At 43.8% G+C, this 22,185-nt stretch overlaps 1 protein-coding gene across 2 annotated transcripts in view; it reads left to right on the top strand.

The window, feature by feature from the left end:
• Window positions 1–8,603: 8,603 nt before the first annotated feature.
• The window catches only part of CDH4 (cadherin 4), a 423,750-nt gene continuing 410,168 nt past the window's right edge, over window positions 8,604–22,185 (top strand). The window contains exons 1-2 of one of the 2 annotated variants that reach the window (XM_071447094.1): window positions 8,604–8,811; window positions 10,825–10,936. In XM_071447094.1, coding sequence (XP_071303195.1) covers window positions 8,746–8,811; window positions 10,825–10,936 — 178 coding nt within the window. In that variant the 5' untranslated portion in view covers window positions 8,604–8,745. The remainder of the gene's footprint in view (window positions 8,812–10,824; window positions 10,937–22,185) is intronic. The other variant, XM_071447095.1, reaches the window with a different exon arrangement.

Below are 22,185 nucleotides of genomic sequence, written 5' to 3'. Positions count from 1 at the left end.
CAGCTCTCATCCCTGTGCCCCAATTTGGGCAGGTATTTTTCATCCCTGCCCAGCTCTCATCCCTGCCCATCTCATCCCTGCCCAGCACATCCCTGTGCCCCAATTTGGGCAGGTATTTTTCATCCCTGCCCAGCTCTCATCCCTGCCCATCTCATCCCTGCCCAGCTCTCATCCCTGTGCCCCAATTTGGGCAGGTATTTTTCATCCCTGCCCATCTCTCATCCCTGCCCAGCTCATCCCAACCCTCCTCTCCTCCCCTCCCCTGCCCTGCTCCTCACATCTGGCTGTGCCCACAAAGACATTTTTGCCTGTGTTAGTGGCTGATTGAAATGTTTGACCTCGAATTGTGGGTAAATAAACAGGTGCTCCTCTACCTGTTATGCTCAATATCAACACAATGACCAGAAAATAGGAAAACATCACAAAGCAGGCTGAGGATGTTCCTTGCTTTCAGCAGCCAGAGCATATCCAAACAATTTGGGCAGGTATTTTTCTCTGCAGGACATTGAAGTCAGGGATGTTTATCACATCATATTGAAAGAACTTGTTCTCTATATTGAATTTTAACAATGTTACCATGAACTTTCTAACTTTGGGGATATAAAGAGAACTAATCAGTGTTTAGAGATAACAGAACTTATAATAACATCAATGCCTGGAAAATTAAAGCAGACAGATAGACATCCCTTTTCTCACCAAAATTCCCTGAACCTTCCAGAGGGATATTGTGCTGTCATACCCCAAAGTCTGCTTGGAGGAGACAAAAGGGAGCTTGATCAGGAGACATAAAGTAAAAATTGCTGGTTTTGTTTAAAAACACATACTGGACAGGCTACAGAATTCAGGTCTAATTTTAATGGCACCACCTCTTGTGCCATTGCTCTGATTTTATTTTTCTGATTGTTTTTTTACAGATATGACTGTCTTCAAGCCACAGACTAGCACAGGATGGTTGTAAGTAAACACAAAACCAGTAATGGTAGAGATGGCAAATTCTGTTCTTACTGTCAAGCTCCTCACAAGCTTTTGCAGTTTCTTCCCCAAGCCCCCTCAGCTGTGCTACTTCTGCCCCTGTGCTCCACATCAGTTATTCCAACACAGTCTGAGAAACAATTTTTTCAATCAGTTACATGTCCAAATTGCAAAGGCAATGGCTCACAGAGTTGTGTGTACAATTACTGAGATTCCATGCGTGCATTGGGTAATTTCTCACATAAATGCACTTAATTAGTCATCTGTGCATGAGTTTTCCTATTTGCATACATACTTAGGGCAATTTTGCATGCAAATTAAGCACTTTATATATATATGTGTGTATATATATACACATACATGTAAAAGTTTGACTCTCATCATGTTTACTAAACAGAAGCTTATGTTAGATCTGGAAGAAAATAATTGAGTTGTCTGACAGCACACAATACAATGTGGTAGCTTGCATATGGATTATGATAGTGTCTGCATCCTGCTGAGGTTTTCCCAGAAAGGTTATTAGATTTATCTCTCATAAAGTACTTAAGGATCAGCTTGCAAATGATTGTTCTGGTGAAATATCTGCATAGGTGAAGTCCAGGTTACCACAGCTCGCACCAGACATAATTTGTATTTGTTGTTAAAATCTTAAAAATGTCCCATCTAAATCCTGTGCTGCTTCTGGGCTTCAGTGAAACCTGAGCCACGATTCTGCCATTTCCTGCTGATGGATCAGCACAATCAGAATCACTAAAAATGAGTTTTAGTAAAACACAAGCCTGCCAGTAGCTCACACTGAAAGATGGTGCAGGAATATCTCCCACAGATTTCTCTCTCAAAGAGATCAAAAATGCTTTTCAGCTGGGGCTTACCCAGTCTGGGATGTACCAATATTTTTAGCACCTGTTTGTGTGTCCTGACTTGAAAGCCTGTGTGCAGCTGGGAATGGATTAGGGGATGTGAGACCACAGATCTGCTGGCCAGAGTTAATGGGATAAATGCAGATAATCTCATTAGATGAATGCATGAACTTGAAAAATTAATCTTTGGAGTTCAGGCATTTCTAGACACTGGCAAAAGCAGGAGTTACTTCATGTACAGAACTCCACCAACATCAAAACCAGCCTTTATCAGCTGAGCAGCACTCAAGTGGTGACTACCAGTGGTAGAAAATAAAACTTTAACCCCTGTGACTCCACACTTTCTCTTCCTTTCTCTTTATTCATGTGTGGAAGACTTTGGTTTTTATTATTCTTGGCCTGCAGTCAGTCCATATTATTCATTAAAATGGTGCTCCTAAATAGTTCCCTTTCTTTTATTTCTAGGCTTTATTTCGCTAATATTACATTCGATTATACATAATAGAATGTAATATTAGTATTACTATGTAATATTATCATATTATTATCCTCATTTGTAGCTAAATCACTGCTTCAGATAGTTAAATAAAGTTTGTATACATCTTCAACTTGACAGGAATTGCAAGGAGGCAAACACTGTAAATTTTTCATTACTTTTCCTAATTGGAAATAGGCTGCATTACTTTGAGTATAGGATATTCTGTCACAAAGTAATCCCTTACAAGAGCACATCTCTCCTCTGTCTCCCCTCTCTCCAAGTTCTCTTATCCTTTCAGTTCCACTATTAAAATCCATAGGTTGTCAAAGCTGTCTCTTGCAAAGTGCTTTGTCTTCCAGGTGGTTTTTGACCAAAAATGCTGACAGCTCCAGAAAATTAGTTCATATTAAACAGGTAACTGGGGCTTTCTCTGAGAGTTCTGCCTCAGCATTTACCAGGCACACACACACACACAGTTTAGAGTATCTGCTGCAGTGCAAAAACTGTTTGCTGTATTTGTGAGGAAAAATATTTGTGAGGAATACCAACAAGCTGGGTGCCACAAAAGGCTGGGAGAGCTCAGAACATCACTTCTATTTATGTTTTACCAATCTTTGCAGAGGAAAATATATTTTTTTCTAATAAAGAAGAAAAGAATATACTGTAATATTAGAAAGGCTGATCTGAACATAGTGTTTTTGCTAGATAAAAAAATGATCATTTATTAATACTGCTGGTTGTTGCAGGGTAACTTATTTTGAGGTTTGGACTGGAATAAGTTACATTACTGTGAACATTTCAATGTATATGGGGCCAAATCAATCAGAAGAATGCAATGGTGATGAGATTTGCTGCTGTAAACAATAGCAACAGCACAAGCTGCAAGTCTCAAAAATTCTCATTTTCCTTCAGCAGTCACTTATTAAAGTTATTTTTTATGTTGATATTAATTTGGAGTTTTCTGGCATGTGGTGAATAAAAATTAAGGAACCATAAGGTTTGACAGGTCAGATCCTGCCCCCTTCCCCTGGTACCTGACTGAATGTGCAGTGAGCATTCCAGAGGCACAGGAAATCACAGGCACAGGAGTTTTTAGAAAAAAAATGATCAGGCTCCTGCTGAGCTGCTGAGGGTGCATAGAGAGGGTGGGGAGGAAATCCCTGGATTTCTGTTAGTGGTTGATAATTTTCTCCCATTGCTGCTCCAGGTAAAGCAGGTGATGACCCTCCAGGTAACTCCCTGTTCCTGAGGTGATGGCACAATCTTGTTTAAACATGTGCCCACCTGAGGAGAGTCTTAAAATCAGTTTTAAGTTTGTGAAGGCTTTGGGGAAACTGGGAATCTGTGGCCTTCCTCCTGCTTGTAAAATCACAGACTGGCTATTCATCTCTTTTTTGTACTAAATCTGGTGAGATTTCATTGTTTCCATGAATATCAAGCATTGCTTTATGGAGCAGCCTGGGAGCTGCCTGCCTGCCGTGTCAGGGAGCTCTTGCAGTTTATTCTCCTTGGTGACTCTGAGAACAAACCTAATTCTGCTTTTCTACTTTCTTTTTTTTTTTTTTTTAATACCCCTTCTTTAAACAGCAGTCCACTGCAAAGATAGAGATCTACTAAGACTCTTGGTATGCTTTTTCCTTTTTCCTTCGGTTTTGCAAGAATACAAAAAAAAAAAAAAAAAAAAAAAAAAAAAAAAAAAAAAAAAAAGAGAGAATAAAACTGTTAATTGTTTTGCACAGGTCAGTTTTGTTGTACAATATTTTACAAAGAGTTGCATTAGTATAAGGTGTGTTCCCTCACCTAAGGTGAAAGAGACATGGAATTGGGAGTTTGAAATTGATTTTAATATAGCCATTGCTGGCATGCTGCCACTAATGCCTGCACAGCTCAGTGAGGAGACCACAGTGTGCCTCATAATTGGAGGTCAGACTGCACCAGAGCTGGCCTCCCTTGGTCAGTGTAATTAAGTGAGCAGGAAGGGTTTGCACAGGGTCTCTGAAGCTGTGTTTTCCTCAGAGGCATCCCCATGGCCAGCTGGGAAGAAGAATCCCTTGGATCCACAATGTGCGGGTGAGTAGGTAGCCTCAAAGAGAGAAGGTTCAAATTCCTTGGCACTGCAGCCTGTCTGGCAGGGCTGAAAATGTGATTTCAAAAGAGCTGTTTGACCAGGGAGATATCTGTGCCACCCCCACCATTCCAGCACACAGGGAGCAGCACAGGGATGGAATCAGCTTGGACTGAAGCATTTTCCATTCCTGTTCAGTGCAGCCTTTTCTTGTGGATTCTTTCTTCGAGTCTCTTTCTCCTCTGTGATTCATCATTTTGTCTTTAGATTTTGTACTGGAGCCAGATCATAGGCAATCCAGAATGTTGAGCTGTGCCCAGCTATTCATGTAGTTCCAGCTGCTGTTACTTAAAAAAATGACATAAATGCACAAACCCCGGCTTTTACCATTAGTTATTTTCTTTCTGTGGTTGTGGTCTTCCTACTTGGGAGTATCCTTTGTTTCTTCTGTTGGTTTCCATCAAGATCTGGTGGAAGTCTTTTCTTGATCATTAACTTCTCCATAGCTCTGATTTACATTTCACTTCACTGTTCAGTTTCATCTCGTCCCATCTTCCCTACGCATCCTTAAAGGATCTCAAATCCATATTAAATCCGAAGGCATTGCTCATTCATCTCATTTTTGAACTGCTGTCACAAACACATAATTTGCCATTATCTATCAAACTAAAATCATCATTATTTCCTGTTGTGTCCTTTGTTATTACTTCTGACACAAGCCCAAATTAGTAATAATCACTCCAAACCACTGGTCACCCAGCTGTCTCCTACTTGAAAAGCAAGAATCTCCAAATAATACAGAAGAAACCCATAGTAAGGTCTGCACACTGTATTAATTTAATTTCTTCTTGTTTATCACACTTTTTAATAGAACCACTTTTTATCCTTGGCATCTGGGCCACAGCCATATACTTGAGTTCAGGGAAATATTTACTTGTCAGAGAATTAAAGGGGTTAAGCCAGCGGGAATATTTCCCAGATAAGGAATTCAGATATCAGCCCTAAGCTAGGAAGGCAAAAGCCTCTTGAGACTCTGTTTTCTCACCTCCTGTCCATTTAATTTGTTATTCCCATGCTTTCACGTACTTGATGGCTGCTTGACAATTTTATTGTGTGTTGTACAGTCCCTCAGTGATCACACCTCCCTCTGCCTGGCTCCCTCTCCACGGTCACACAGCTCACATCCAATACTCATCTCCACCACCCAGGGTTCTATTGTCCCCTTGGTGTGGCTGTGCAAGTCCCACTGCTGTCAGCAGGAATTACATGTGTGCATCAAGGAGGGGAAAATCCCTCGTGTGCTCTGCTCTCCTCGTTATCCTGGCACAGTCAGCTCTGGAGATGGCTCATCTATGAGCTTTTTATTCTCTTGGGGGTTGTGAGTACAGCAAGTTGCCTCCCAGGATCAGCAGTTTTGCTCTTGAGGTGTTTAGCAAGTTGATTTACTGTGCATCTGTACACTCTTAAGTGTCCTCATCCCGCCCACCCCACATCTTGCAGCATCCTTGTGTTAGATGGTGGAGCTTCCCATTTCCTTTTTGTGCCACAACACCAATTCCTAACCAGACTCCCAGCAGGCTCCAAGTGAAGCAAACCCTCCCAAATAAAATATGTTCAGGCCCAGCTCAGGCCTGCCATCTGAAAGCTTGGGGAAAATTCAGAAGGTACAAAAATGTAAATGGAATATTTTTAATTTTCCTTAAAGATCCGAAGGAAGACGTTTTATAAGCACTTCATGTGAGGTGCTGCTAAAGAAGGAGGTAGTTCTAATAATACCTAATCAGTCAGACAAACTGTAATTCCTTCCCAAATTTATTGGAGTATCAAGAGTTGAATGAAAATGGTAGAGTGACAGTGTGTGGTAGAGTGAACCAGAGATTTCCCCTGTCTGAACATGGGTCTGGATTCTCCTCTGCTCCTTCTGGAAACTCCTCAGTTTGGGAGGCACCTGCTGTTTCACACCGGCCACTGTTCCTGAAAATACAACTGAGAATTCAACTCCATTTGCAGCCTCATTTCATGAGCACACAGTTTGTTACCACAGCTTAGAAAAGCGGGATGGCAAACTAGTTTGGGAAAAAAATCAATTTGCCATCAGATTAGAAATCAACTGTAAACATGTTGAAGAATTCTTTTTTTTTTTTTTCACTACTGCTCTGCCTTTTCTTCACAATCTGTTGTGGTGTCAGACTTATTTTGATAATACTTGTAGAACTTGTCATATTAACAAAGTTATCAAGCAGAGCAAGCACTTGCACAGCAACAGCTGTAGTCCAGCAAGAGTCAAAATAACTGGCCATGGGTATTCGAAAAAGAACATCCACATTGTAGTTCCCCAAATCCAAAATATCCTCGGTACTCTCCAGAGTACTTGTAGTTCTATTGAAATAGAAACTGCCCTTAAACCTGGAACAATCTGCTCCAAACTTTGAAACTGAGGATAAAGATAAAAGGAAAAAAAAAATCAGATTTTTTAAAATATATATTAGGATTTATTTTTGCTGTGATAATGTCTCTCAACTATTTCTGCCTCTGTGGAAGTGGTTCATAAAAAAGGGTCGACATTAAATCCAATACAATGATGGAATTTATTTGGTGTTATATAACAAACTCAGAAATACTTGTTTAAAAACAAAATAAACCCCATAATCCACTAAGACTGTAAATTGGTGGGGTTGGAACAATCTTTTCATTATTCTTGTCCACAGAGCTCAATACAATGAGGCCTCAGTTCTTTGCTAACGTCTCTAGGTGTTAACACAATGCTATTAAATCTACTCAATGGCCAAAGATGCAGCCAGTGGATTTATGTGTCCCATTCCTTGGGAGACGTGCAAATCCCACAGATTGGTTTAATGGCCGGATTTTTCAGCTGCAATGTCTGATTTTGCACGTACATCAGATAATATGCATCTATTTATGCAAATTGCTGCTGGATTTATAAGCACAAAACACTCGTGCCTGGGAATTCCTATTTGTGGCCTTGAGCTGGAAGAAGGAAAGGACGGGATTTGGGAGCCAGGGCCCTGCTGTAGGAAAAGTGCAGGAGCCACACTCTGCTTGAAACCACTGCTCTCAGTTTTCGGTGAAATTCACTGAAGTTTCACTTTCTGACCCTGTGTTGATCTGCCTTTATTTTTACACCAGAAATTTGCTGGTTTAGTGGAGTTAGTTTCTTCTGCTACTGATGTGATGTGGATTAGGCCTGGCAAGCCTATTTTCCTCTAAAAGAAGCAGGGCCAGGCTCAGGCTGGTTCACAGATATGGTTGAGGAGGCAATCCTGGCACTACCCATTTCTCTACCCCATCCTGAGTTTTTCATCTCTGGATAGATCAGATTTTTCCTCCCCAATATGTAATTTTTTGTAGATTTGCTACTACTCCCTCACGCCATGTTTCTTTCCCTCACAGCCCGGGCTCTGCTCTCCTCACATGACACACTCATGAACCCCTGGACATAGATCTTTTCCTGTGAACACAAAGTTTTCCTCATGGGATACACTTGGTTTTCACCTGGCCATGTCAGTTTTTTGCCCACTGAGCACATCTTTCCAGGGCTGTGTTAATTTTCCCTGGGATGTGCTGCTTGTTCCCTTGTGGGGACATGTAAAGAGGGCTAGAGGAAATGACCTTAGGTTGAGACAGGGGGAGATTGAGATTATATATGGGGAAAAAAATCAATTATGGTGGTCAGGCATTGGAATGGGTTGCCCAGGAGGTGGTGGAATCAGCATCTCTGGAGGTGTTTCAGAGCTGTCAGGATCTGTGCTGGGTGATGGTTTGGGGCTGACAGCGGCAGTGCTGGGTTGGTGGTTGGACACAGGGAATCACCAAACCTGAGCTGGAAGGGGCACAGATCTTCAAACCCAACCCTTCAGTGAATGGCAGTGATCAAACCACAGCCTTGGCATCATCGGCAGCGTGCTCTGTGATGTGAACCCACGATCTCCCTGCATGCGCCGGCTGGTTTGGACTTCCTTCCCAGGAACACACCAGCTTTTCACGACAATTTGGACGCTTAAGTTTCTTCTCCGGACAGACGAGGCTCCTGCGGATCGCGGAGCTCGGCAGAGCACTGAGAGAGGAAGCGGCAGACGCTGCCGAACCCCTTTTCCCCTCCATCATCATCATCATTATTATCATCATCACTACCATCATCATCATCATCACCTTCATCCCCGCTCCCCCCGCGCGGGGCGGCGCCTGTCGCTTTAAGCGGCGCGTGCCCGCGCGCGCGGGGCGGGGCGCGGCGGCGGCGCGCGGCGGGCGCTTCACCTGCAGCCCGGAGCGGCCGCGGGACCCGGCCGGCTCCGCTCCGCTCCTCGCTGTACGGCACCGCTCCGATCCGCTCCGATCCGCCCGCCGCGGACATGAGCGCCGGCCCGAGGCGGCGGCTGCTGCTGCTGCTCCTCCTGCCCGTCTGGGGCTCGGCGGCGGTAAGTGGAAACGGGCGCGGAGCCATCCCCGCCGCGGCTCCTCCGCGCCCGCCGCGGCAACTTCGGGCTCGGGGAGTGAGGGTGATGGTGGTGGGTGCGCGGAGCTCCTGCCGCTGCTCCCGCCGCGCTGCCGTTTCGCACCTCCTTTTTTTTTTTTTTTTAATCGAATCGCCGCTGTGCAGTTTTTAATTGTTGTTTTTTTGGAGCCGCCGCTCAGGTGCCGCCGCGGTGCCGGCACAAGTACGCTCCGCGCTGCGTCTCGCTGGAGAAACTTCGGGGGCAGCGGCGCGTCCCGGCGCGGAGCCGCTCCGAGCTCCGCCGAGCCCCCGCGGCCGCGCTCCCCGCCGAGCCCCGCGGAGCCCGCGCCCGCTGCAGCCCCTAACTTTTATTTTTACAAGCCCATAAACCCAACCGAGCGGGCCCGGTGGTGATGCTCTGAAAGTTTGGGATTTTTAGGGTTTTATTCCCACGGCGCCTGAAATTGAAGGGTTTCTATAGAGCATCAACAAGCGCCTGAACGCGTGGCTGCAGTGTTACAGAGCGAGCCGGGCGGCTGCTGGCTTTCGGGCTGGGCTGGCTGCGGGAACAAGAGCCGCTTATTTTTCTGCCTCAATCCCCCGGTGCCAAGTAGAATCCGTGAGGATGTCCCGAGCCTCGTGGAGGCTGGTGGGTGCCCAGGAATAGCCCCGATGCGCTCTCGTCTAGCGAGCACCGCTCTAATAACGGGGCGATTTCAGATTGGAAGCCCGCTATGCTCGGTGAGACCCTTTGAAATGTGTCCTAATGGCAACATCTTGCCAGCCGCGGTCAGAGTCCAACAGAGCCGCCGCTTCCTTGCGCTTCCCATGCAGTAGCTGGCATCCGTCTCCCGAGCGCGATTTTAAGCCGAGTACATTGGCTTGTGTTCTGCTTACTAAGCTCATCCGAAAGGACCCTTCCTTCTCTCCGGTTGGTCTCTGTGTCCCTGGCGCAGCGCAGTCCGTGTGCGGGAGTGTCTGGGGCTGCGGGGGTTGCTGTGCTCCCCGGGGAGGCAGGTGCCCGCCCGGAGTTGCACTTTGCGGGGAGGCGCCGCTCCCGCTCCCCCGGCTGCAGCCGGCGCTGCCGGCTCTGGAGGCGGCGGAGGTGCCGGCAGCATCGCTAAGCGATGCTCTGGCTGGCTCTGCCGGCAGCCCGGGCGCGTTAGAAATCCCCTGCCACCAGCACTTGTTAGTGCTTAAATCACCTGGCACTCTCCACGCATAAATCACGGGCTTGTGTGCTGTCAGCGAGTTCCCCTGGAGCTGGGGTCTGGGACCTTCCCTGCCGGGGAATCCCAAGGAGCCCGGGCTGCTCTGACTGGACCGTCCCGTCCCTGTGGCTGGGGCTGGATCCTCTGCTCAGTCCAAAGTTGCAGCTGAGTGTTTTGTTGGCTGCGTCCCTCTGGGTGCTGGCACGTTGTGCACGATTCTGTGCATTGTCACGTTTTTAATTGGGAATCCCTCCATTCCTTCCCACTGCCGGGGCAAGAGCAGAGCCTGGAGGGTCCCAGAGGCTGGAGCAGGCAGAGCCTGGGATGCTGCTGCAAGGGTGAAGGGGAAGGAAGGGTGTCCTCACCTGGTCGCAGCTCCTGTGTTTCTTCCCCTTCCGTGCAGGGTCTGCCCAGTTTCTCAGTAGCTAACCTCGGTGGTTTGGATGTTGCAACATCAGGCCTTTGCGTGTCTCCAGTGCGAGCACAGCGCCTTGATGAATTGCTCCTCTTTGTTTCCTCCCCTCTTCTGACAGTGCCCAGTATTCCAGCCTTCCTACAAACAATGCTCTCTTGTAGTCAGGCAACTATTGCTGGCCCATTTTATTTTTTGCAGCTACAGTATGGATCCACTCCAACAGATAGGCACTCTAACACAAGCAACTTCTACTTGCACACTGCTTTACTGTTCAGGTTTGCTCATGCCTAAACACTTCATCACTGGGTGCAAAACGTTTTCCCAAATGACAAAAGTCATGGTGTGCATTTTCCTTGTTTTGTTTTTGCAGGCACACAATGGGGATCTTACAGTTAGACCCACATGCAAGCCTGGCTTCTCAGAACAAGACTACACAGCATTCATCTCCCAGAATATCATGGAAGGGCAGAAGTTACTCAAAGGTAAGTGGAATAAAAAGCTTAATAGCTTCTGCAATAACTGTATTTTCAGGAGGTGAAAGGAGGCTTAAAGATGCTGGTTTTGATGGTGAAATTGTCTGCAGAATTATGTTTGTAGGAGGATGAAACACTAAGTGGTTTACCTGAGCACAGTTTTGAATACAGATGAATCATTTCAAGTCCGCTGCTGTCTACTTCAGGTGGATTGTTTGTTACACCGTGCGAGGTCATCACTTCACTCTTGAGTCTCCCACTCCCACCCTGTCTGAAGGAACTCTGCATCTGATATTTTAGAAAGTATTTTTATGTATGAAATTCAAAGATCCCTAAATTATCTCTGCTTTGAAATGGATGATAAAGCAGACGTTGTTGTTGGAAATGTGGTAAACAAGCCTACAGACATTCTGTTCACAAATGTGGCATTCATTTTCATTACTGCCCCACTGACAACATGAAAACACAGGCAAAAAGAAACTACCAATTAGCTTTATAGTAATTGCAGGATTATAACCACTTTTGTGCTTGTAAACTCTAAGATGTCTTCATAATCCAAATAACAGTAGATTATCCTGTGTATTGCTCTGTCTCCTTTTCAAGTTAAAAATAATTAAACTTTATATTTGCATGACACAGAAAAATACTTTATTCCAAGAGAAATTTTGAAGATCAGAATCCTCCAGCAGCCCAGGAAGTTGGGGAGCATATCAGGACTTGGTGCTCTACTCAAGGCTTTATAACTGTATTTTGCAGTGTTTTCCTGAGTACATTTTGCTTGCATGCATGTCTCTGTGCCAGAAAGCTGGGATTTCTGTCTTCCTCCACACCAAACTCCTGCTCTGTTACTTTGATTTTTCTCAGAAGAGAGGGAGAGTTGTCAGTGTTCTCTCTGGCTTCAGCAGAATCCAGGACTGGACATTTTTGCTCTGCATGAGCTGGCAATCACTTTTGTTTCTGTGCCCAGTTGTCTTAGTGTTGCTGTTCAGGAATTCTCTTGACTGGCCTGGCATTAATTAGTAGACCTTGGGGAGTTTATTTTTAGTTTGAAGGGTAACCAGTGAGGGAATTGGGATGGACAAGCTCAAGATTATGCAACCCTAAAGAGACCAAATACCAATAGTTTCCCCTTTGTAGCAATTTTTCCTAAGTGTGAAGGCGGCTTTACAGGTCAGTCTGGAAACTGGGTAGATTTCATGCTCTTTTAGCTTTGCAAATTATTTGATAAAAAATGTTCTCTGAGTACTGTAGAAAGCTGTGTCATAAATATATTTGCTCAGAAGAGTGGTTTTTTGCAGTTTAGTGCTTGATAAATTGTGCTGTGTTTATGGAGGTGGACAACAGGGATGGAGCAGAAGGGTCTGCTCAGAGGCATTAGGTGGCCGTGACTTTCAAAACAGCACAGTGGCTGTCATTTCATTTCTGGTTTAACTGATAATTTTTAAATAGGAAATTATATTTACACAGGCTGTCAAGTTGATTTGAATGAAAATATATTTCTATTTGATTTTTATCCTTTAGGGACCAGTTGTAATTTTACATTAGTCATGGCAACCCTGCCTCTGATTTAGGGCTGAACTCACCCTGGGGACATTATGTATCCATGCCCCACTTGTAAGATTCACGTCCTGATAACGTTGTCGCAGGTTCCATGATTTAAAAGCATTTTCTCAACAAAAGAAGGAAGAAAAAAAGTGCAAGTGCTATGTTTGCTAATAAGTAAATTATCATCTTTGCACCTTTTAATCTACAGTCAAATACATGCTGTTGTTTATCATAGAAAGCAAATATATCTAATTAATTTATACAATAATGGGCAAGAAAATTCTTCATGCTTGTGTTGTTCTTTATATATACTCTAGCATGTAAAATTGGTTGTTTTCCAGTTTAGGTTTAATTTTACTTCCTAGCACTTGATGTGTCTGAAGCATAAAATGTTTATCTCTTTCTTCCATCTGGGTGAAGTATTGTACAATAGTTCAGACCAAAAATGGGTTCAGATTGCTTACATTATCATGTTTGATAGATTGACATATGTACTATTTCACACCATCTTACCACGCAAAGCTCTGCTGCCAGCAGCTACCACCATCTTATTCATCAGCATTCAGTAATTCATCTGCAGGCCAAATGGGACTGTTTGCCTGAATTAAAGAAAAAAAAAAAAAAAAAAAAAAGAAAGAAAGTAGGCAGAAATTCACCTGTCAGTGCTTTCCTGGAATCTGGGGGTTGGAAAAAGTGTGTCTGTAGCTTGGGTGGCTCTCGGGGGATTTCACAGAGCCAACATGAGGTTTTTATGGATCATGTTCACCTTGTCCTTAGGAAGGAGAGGTGGGCAGTCCTGGGACAGTTTATCCCTGAAGGTTTGTCCATCAGAAATCAGGCAGCATGCAGCCCTCAGCATGGTGGTGAAATTCCTCCACGCCATGGAGAAATTTGGACGTTCATGGTTCTGTGTGGCAATAAATAAACCGAGCATTTCCCTTTTAAGCTTTGCAAGATCCAGCTCTCAAATGTATGCACTGTTATGAATGCATCAAAATGAAAGTGTTTATAGTATTCTAGGTTTGAATCAAGTTAAACAGATAATCACTGCTTATAATTGGTTTATTCCAATGGAAATAGCTTAGCCTTAATTTGACAACAAGAGCTTTTACAGAGTCATTGTTTTATTATAAGTATGCCGTAAGCTATTAGCTACTACTTTGTGGTTCATCTTATTTGCCTGAGTCAGCTCTCTAACATGCTCAAAACATACAGATTCTAGCAGGAGCTATTTGTTACACAGTAATTAACTTGTTTATGATAAATGGATGGGAGAAATGTCACGGCATTTTGTTTTATGTATAAATGAAAAGCATCTGCATTCTAAAAATTTCATGTTAATTAGACTTAAAATAGTTTTCCCCAGTAGTGCCACAAATACCACACGCTGTACATCGCTGCCAACACTGTGGCCTGATGATGGGGTGGTGGCTGAGGTGATTTGTGGAGCCAGTGCCTTCCTCAGAAATGCCATCAGTGCATCTCTTAATGAAAGCTCCTGGGGTGTAATCTGTTATACTTTTTTGTCTTTGTTTTTGTTTGCAGGATAATAAACTTAGTCTTGATCACTGATGCATGAGAATGTTTAAGATAGCTTCGTTAAGTATTTTCTTCTTTAGCCTAAGGGAAAGATCTCCATGTCTGCAGTATGGCAGAGGACGATTGTGGCACAGGGATCTTTTCCTCTTTGTTAATTATTCATGTTAACTTAACGTGGTGAGAGCATTGGTCCTGAGGGGTGGGGAGCAGGGCCATGTGGGGCTGCACTGAAGCAGCTCAGCAGTGTCCCAGGGGATCTGATTCCTGATGTGAACTCAGTGTTTGGGAGCGATGAAGACCAGCGGCCTCTTGGGGAAGGAGGGAGAGAAGGATGCTGGAAGTGGTGAGCAGTATGATACTCTTGCTATTGGCTTTATGCCCTTTTGGATTTTTTTTGTAGTGTTTTTTAAGATTATGATTAATGAGAAAAGATGTTTTTCAGAATGAGAAGTGGAGGTTTAATTGGCACGCCGTGAGGCTGTGGTGGCTGGGAGTGGGTGGGATGACATCAGGGTGTTGAATGCATTATTCCTCCAGTGTGGCCCCACCAGGCTCCAGCACCTCTCAAACACACCTAAACAAAACAGCTCACAGCAGACAACACGAGCAGATGAGAGGCAGAGCCTCTTTGTTGTGTTTTCTGTGCATCCCTTGGTGTGCAGTGATCCGTGTGTCTGTGCCCAGCCCGAGCAGTGCCTGTGCTGATGGAGCAGGGGAACTTCTCCTGTGTGGGCAGCCACGTTTGGGGACAAGTGTGTGGCAGCACGCTTTATTTTCATATGAGGAGATGAATAAACTCTGCCAGCATGTTCTGCTCTAAGAAAATGTATGAAACCAAAGTTAGCCAAGCTCATGCAAATGCATAAAAATGTAATTGCTTCTATTCTAGGATTTTTTACTAGCATGATTTTTGGTTTAAAAAAAATACATAAAAGCTCTATTGGAATACCGCTTTTTTTTTTTTTTAAAAGAAGAATTCACTATAGAGATAATCTCTTGTAAGTTTTTGAGAGATAGGATGTTCTTCATGGTCAAAAGCTTTTTTGTTCTCTCCACTGAGATTTCAAAACCTCCATCCTTTTTAGCCCTCACCACATCCAATATTAAAACTTAAGAAGGCTGTGAATGCTACTTTAGAAAATACTGACTGCATAGACCAAAAAACCCCAGCATCCACAATTTTCCTGGGATGGTGGAGAATACTGTAGATGGTGCAGGCTTCCCACTTTTCCTGGGTTCAGAGTCCAGAAAATACCCAGTACCCATCTGCTGTCAGTTTTGGCAGGAGCTTGGTTCCCGCAGGCTCTGAAGGGTGTGTGGATGCCTGGGGCTGTCCTGCCCACAGTCATGCCTGTGTCTTCCAGGTGCCCTCTGGTGTGTCCTGAGGGTGCTTTTGGGAAGGGAAGAGCCTGAGCAATGCTGGATTTGTTCTGGTGTTTGGTGATTTTTTTTGAGCACCTCTTAGGGCTGCTCGGTGCTTGCAGCAGTTCTGCTGCAGCCTCCTGGAATAGCCAGTGCCTTCTCCAAGCTGCTCGGAGCTGAAAAAAGCAGAGAGGCTTTTCCATTCGTGTTTCCATTATTTTCTGGTCTGTGATTTTGCATGAAAAGCAGTTACTGCAGTTATTGTACACGTAATTAGCTTCACAGTTCCCTAACAACATCTGAAAGTAGGAGAGCGGCCGCTGGAGCCCAGAACTCACCCTCACCTTTCTTCACTCCTTTCTTGGAGCAAAGAGGGGCAGGCAGGCATCAGCTCTCTGTGTTCAGCTTGCACAAGCTCCAGTGGAGCTGCCTCTCAGAAAGCACTTCTCACATTCTGCAGGACAACTTCTCCTAAAAGCAGTTTCTCGTGATGGGCACGTTGCAAATCAAAACCATCATTTCCATCATGAGTTCCAGGGGAGACCCCAGAAAGAGCTGCTGCAGAGCAGGGAGCTGCTGATGCCTCTGTATTTTTAATGTGTTTCTTCAGATCTAACTTCTGACACAAAAATGATGTTTAAGATGACATTTTTATCTAAATAAAATTGCAGTTAATGAGACTGGAGTAGTCAATAACACTCTGTAGAGTTAATCCCCTTACACTGTTTAATAACTGTATATATTGCTTTCTAGTTCAGAGCTTTGAACCAAATTCCTCAAACCCAAGCAAAATTACATTTTTCTGCATTCTGGGGAGTTAACTGATTTTTATCTGAATAAATCTGCTTCTTCAACAACAGACTTGAAGCTTCTCTGTTTTTTCAGGGATTTGTCTGTTAGAGAATTGTGCTGCTTCAAATTAGGCATTCTAGATAGGTATTAAGGAAGAAGATGAAACAACAATTTCTGTTGAATAATTTATTCATATCTTTATTTATGCTTAGGCTTTTAGGAAATAAGCTGTGTCTGGAACAGTATCAATTAGTTATTTATTGTGAAATACCTGTTGTTTTGAACGCTAAGCTGATCGTTTTAGGACTTTTAAGGTTGGAAAATGTTAATTTTAAAGTCAGTTCTTTGTACAGGAGTTGACTGTCACTGACAGAGCTCATGAGCTCTGATCTCACAGAGCAGATGCTGAAAGCATTCTGGAGATTACGGTTTTGTATGTGGCAATTGAAACTTATTTATTCTAGTAGTGAAATATTTTCTTGCCTAATTTTCATTGACCTAATGCCAGTTCTCATTGCCTAATTTCATTGATATTTATGTGCAGGCCTCCTTCTGCCTTAATTTCTACCCTGGAAATGAGTCTCATGTTTTTTTAGATGGGATTTATTTCATTGCAAACTCAAGCTGGGGGAATACTTGCTTCCACAGCAGCATGGGCCATGTGCACAGCTCATAGAATATTTTAGCAATATAGATAATACTTAAAAGTCTTATTTGAAGGGCAAGAAGAGATTAAAACTACAGAGGATAGGATTTCATTGGAAATCTGCTGCTTAATGTTTCTCATAGAATGAATTTGAGTAACATAGGGAAAGATGGGAGTTTGTTTGATTTGAGGTTACTGGAATATTCAGAATTAAGGCCATCGCTGTATCAAGTGGAATTTTTTATTTTCAGGCAAATGGAAGTAGTAAGAACTAAGACCAATCCTTGGCAGCTTTGAGTGGTTTGGCAGGGGGGTTGGGATGAGCTGTGCCTGTGATTCCAGGCAGATTTCCCCAAGATCCTGATGTGGAGCACTGCAAGCTCAATGGAATTGATCTGTATCCCTTTTTGTGTATGTAAACCTTCTGTGCCCTAGCCAAAGATTCTGAAGAGTATTTAGCTTCAAATCCATTTTCCTTTTGGTGCCTACATGACCCCCAGGGTTGTTTATCCAGGGAAAACCCAGAAGTGTCCTCGGCCAGCCCTGTCATGGCAGGGTTTTCTTACTGCTCAGGATGCCATGATATATTTTAGATATTTTATTTTAATATTTATTTATTAGTATTTCTGAAATGAGAATGCTAGGATTGTTTAGCCTGGAGAAGACTTTATAATTTTGTATAAACTCCTTGTGAGAATGTGCTGAGATGAGGTGCACAGAGGAAGGGCAGAACAAAATGGGTGCTAACACTGAAATGCAGGACACCGCACTTAAATGTGGGAAGAAACTCTCAGCCTGAGGGTTGTCAGACACTGGAGGTGGCTTCTCAGAGATGCCATGAGGTCTCTGCTCTTGGAGGTACCTGGAACCCATCTGGATCTGGTGCTGGAGCCTGCTTTGGCTGCCCTGTGCTGAGCAGGGGCTTGGGCAAGCAGCTCTGCAGCCTCCGCTGGGCTCTGACCCTGGGAGTCTCACTGCAGGTGAATAGATGACAAGACAGAGGGATGAACTGAGCTTTTCTTCAAATACAAATCACACAGCTTTGAATAAAAACATTGCAACAGCCTGCAAAACGTGATCTTTACTGGGAAGTTGTGTTTCTTTAATTTCTTGGAAGCACAACCTCTAAAGAGGGAATAATTGAAACACCAGGGACCAGCATTCAGCTGTTTGCTTCCATTAATGTCCAGACTTAACCTAGGCATAGTTTGTCTCCTGGCATAAGGAAACGTAACACTTACATTGAAAAAGCACTCAGTTTCCTCTTTATTTTTAGCAGAATGAAAGAGAACATGTGGAGCAACTGTTTGACCCAAAATATTTGTCTTATAAGCAGCTACTTCGCTCCTTTCAGGAGGATGTTGGTTTCCTAAGCGAGTTTTCTGCAACATGAAAAACGCTTGGGCTGAACAAGATCTCTTTTTGCCACAGGCTTGCGATTTCTCTTGTTTATGTTCATTATCCCTAATTTATTTATTAATTTTGGATTGCAGTCGCACAGGAGCGTGAAGTGGCAAATGCTCTGGCATATGGGCTGCACTGTCACTGGGAACACTCAGCCACCCTGTGCCTCGTGACCCCGGGCTGCAGCATCCACATTCCCTTTTCCTGCTCCCTTCCAATACAAATTTATATATTTTTTTTTTTTTTGCCATGCCCTCACTACTCTGGTGCCACTGTTCTGTAGCAGGGAGCCAGTGGCAGTAACTCAGGGCTGTGCTGGTTGTGCTGCTCATCAGCTGCAGCCCATTAACGCCAGCCTGGCAATGGCAGCCACTGTGTGCAACCCACAGTGGGGGTGTTGGAAGCTCCTCCAAGGACCCTGAAGATATGTATGGGCCACCCATGGAGGAGGAAAAAGTAAAATAGATGCCCTTTCTGCTTTGAAATGAGCCAGTCTGTTTTCATTGCTACCCAGAAGCACTGCAGTCATTAAAGGCTATTACTATGCCTATTATAAATCACAATTTCCTAGCAGTTCAGAGGTTAGTCACAAATTTTGTTACAATGAGTTTGTCTCATAGTAATTCCAATCCTTATTAAACGAAATTGTCTTTAAAATAATTATGAATGTAGCAATTATCCAAAGATAAATAGTCAAGATTACAAGAATTGTTCTATACTGAGCTATGTATCAACTCCCTCTGTCAGTTCATGTCTAGAGAATCATAAAAGGCAGGTCAGTGAAACAAATGTCTGTTATTTCACCATGTAGCAAGAAAAGCATATTGGAATAATTGGTATAAGAAAGAAAAACACGCCAGCTTGGTAAGTTGGTGGAAAATAAAGAAGTTACTACAGGTGATAGAGTGCCAGTCAGGACTGGTTTAAAGTATGAAATGTAATAACCTGTTTGTTCCTGATGTAGTCAGTGGGGGTGAGCCAGTAACTCTGTATAAATGCCACCAAGAGCAGTTTGTGGTCACACCTGGGCCTGTGTGTTGGTGTTGCTGGGCTCAGAGCTGGACTGGAGGGGCTCAGGAGGGTTTCTGGGGCACCTCCTTCCCCAGGGCACCAGCAGCTCCCCTGTAACAGCTTTGTGTCCCTGATGTGGACTCTGAGATCCATGGCTGGGGACCAAAGCCAATATATTACTTTGCTTCCCTTTCCTTCCTCTGAGTTTAAGTGGAGCTCTCTTGATGCAATTTAACCCTGTTTGTATTTATTATGGACACACAGAACAGTTGCTGATTTTATTTTTCTTCTCCCGACACATGTGAATTTATTTTTTTTCAGGTTGTCTAGGCTGAACCTCTCATTTTTTGCCTTTTGTGTCTTGTGCTTGGCTCCCTCCTCTGAGCCCTCGTCTTTGTTACTAACACGATACTCCAGGTTGATGTGGTGCTGCCAGCCAAGTCTCACAGTGCTGAGCAGACAGGGAATATTACTCTGCCTGTTTTGCAGGCAACACTCCACTTGATTTATCTAATGTGATGATTGCTTTTTTTCTTAGCAGTATGATACTGTTGACTCATGTTCAGCTTGTGATCCAGTATAACCTCCCACATCGTTTTTTGATGAACTGCTACCTACCCAGTCATTTTCTGTATGTGTAGTTGATTAATCCTGCTGAATCGTGTTACCTTGCTCCTCTTCTCTTGAATTACATCTTGTTTTTGTTTTAGCATCAGCCTTATCTAACTGGTTTGGATTGTTTTGAGTTCTGATCTTGACATCCAACAGAGTTGCAGTTGCATCCTGCTTGTGGATGGTTTGCAGATGTAACCAGCATATGCTGCATATTTCTTTATCTGTTCTGTTAATAAAGGATTGAACAAACCCAGTTCAAAACAGGCTGTGGCAGAGCCCATGTGATAGAGCCTTCTGCTCTGACCATGCACTATTAGAACATGCTCTGGGTAGTTATTTCAGGAACTAAAATGGGAATGGTGAACAGAGCCTTTAATGTCTTGAGATTGTCTGTTGGGATCTGTGGAAACACAATTCCAAATGTCCTCAGTTATCTGTACTTGCCCTGACTTTTATGAGAATTACAAACATTGGGACCTTTGAATTTTCACCATCTGGAGACATTCCAAGTTAAAGCCTAGGCTAGGTTCATGGAATTTCATTAAAATGATGTTGCTGTTGGAATGTCCAGGCTGCAGGACAAAATGTTCACCTTGGCTTTCCTCAGGATGCTGGAGGTCTGCTCCTTAAAAGCCATTTTCATTGACAGAGCTGTTACTAATCCCAAGGTGAGCTGGAAGAGCAGGATTAAATTAACACCAAAGCAGGGTTGTAGCTGGATGTGGAATATGCACTCTGGTGTGACCTGTTTCCACTGCTGGCTGGGGATTCCACTTTGCTGTGTTCCATTTCCACCTCATCCTGGAAGGTGAGGAAAGCAAGGTGTTCACCCTGCACAGGGTCTTGCACTGCCTGTTTTTATAGATCTGTGTTATTCACAGAGCTTTTTAGGAGGCCTAGCCCACACTGAAATATTTTACTGTTTAGTGTCTCTCTTTAATTTTGCCCATCATGCCTGTGTGTTTTGGTGACTGAAGAAAGGTAGGTGCTGCTCCCTGTGCTGGAAGAAGAGACTCTGCTGAAATCTTCTGGAGCATCTCAGTTTAGAGGGGAAAAAGAGCTGGGGTAGAGAATTTCCAGTATTTTGCTCCCAGTGAAAATCCTTTCCTGGACAGGCAGAAAAAGTCATTGTTTCAGACTCTGTGTGCCCTGCTGTTTGACTTTTAGGAGCCTGATGTTGCTGGCTGGTTGCTTTGCTCCCTTCAAAACAGGTTTACACAATTACACATGGAAGACAACTGTTTTGCTCATCTCCATAAACCTTAAATATTTTTATTTTGTGCCTGATTTATTTTGGAAAATAACCTTCCATTTATTTACCTTTTTATGGGCTTCTGAACATTTTTTCATTGATTCAGTGCTTCCTTTTGGTCCTCTGTAGAGGCCAAAGCAATGTGGATAAATGGCATGATTAAAAAAAAAAAGGATTTTTCATGTTTGGGTTTTTCCTTTGCCTGTGGACAGAAGGGACAGGTTGAGGATGAAGAAAAATATATGTATGGTTGATAGGATGAAGGAGAAACTATAGGTCAGGGCAACATTTGGAGTGATGAAATATTCAAGGATTGCAGCTATAAAAAAATGTTTGGATTGCACCCAAAGATTTCCCCATCCTCTTTTCAAACTGCAAGAAGAGACCCTCATCAGGAGAAGTTCAGTGATCTCTGGAACGCCAAACTCTAGATGCCTGTTCAAATAACTGAATAGGAGATTGATTATCTCTGTGCAAAGTTTACTGAAAGATTTTTCTTCTTTTTTTTGTTTGCCTGGAGTCTCAGATATAAGAGAAATTCAAAGTTAAAAGGCTGGTTGCTGTATCTGCTAGCAAGCAAACTGCTCCAGTTATACTGGGTGGTTTTGAAACCTCCTGACAAGAATACAGGGAGGAGATTTAGGTTGGGCAGGGTAAAAGTTTCTTCACCAAAGAGGTTGTTCAAGACTGGCCCAGCTGCTCAGGATGGTGGTGGAGTCACCATCCCAGGGGGATTTAAAAGCCACGAGGATGTGGCATTGGGGACAGGGGACAGTGAGTGGTGGATGGTCTTGGAGGGCATTTCCAGGCTCAGCAATGCTCCCAGAAGGGCTGTGTGGACAGGGATGGTTGGCAGAGCCTGGTTTGGTGTTGGCAGAGCCTGGGTTGGTGCTGGCAGAGGTTTTATCCCACTTTATCCCACTCTATCCCACCCTGCTCACTGCATGCCCAGGGCATGGCACTGTGGGGGCTCCTGAGCGCTGAATTTGCCGAGCTGTTTTCACAGAGAGCCGTGCACATGAGGCATTTCACCAGAATGAATCTTCCTGCAATTTTCAATAAAACAAAGTTTTATTTTCCCTTTCTGCTGTG

This window comes from Agelaius tricolor, unplaced genomic scaffold, assembly GCF_023055355.1.
Source record: "Agelaius tricolor isolate 1412-34295 unplaced genomic scaffold, bAgeTri1.0.p SCAF_23, whole genome shotgun sequence".
NCBI classification, from domain to species: Eukaryota; Metazoa; Chordata; class Aves; order Passeriformes; family Icteridae; genus Agelaius; species Agelaius tricolor.
Note: the sequence above shows the minus strand (reverse complement) of the source record. Positions and strands in the feature narration are given on the sequence as shown.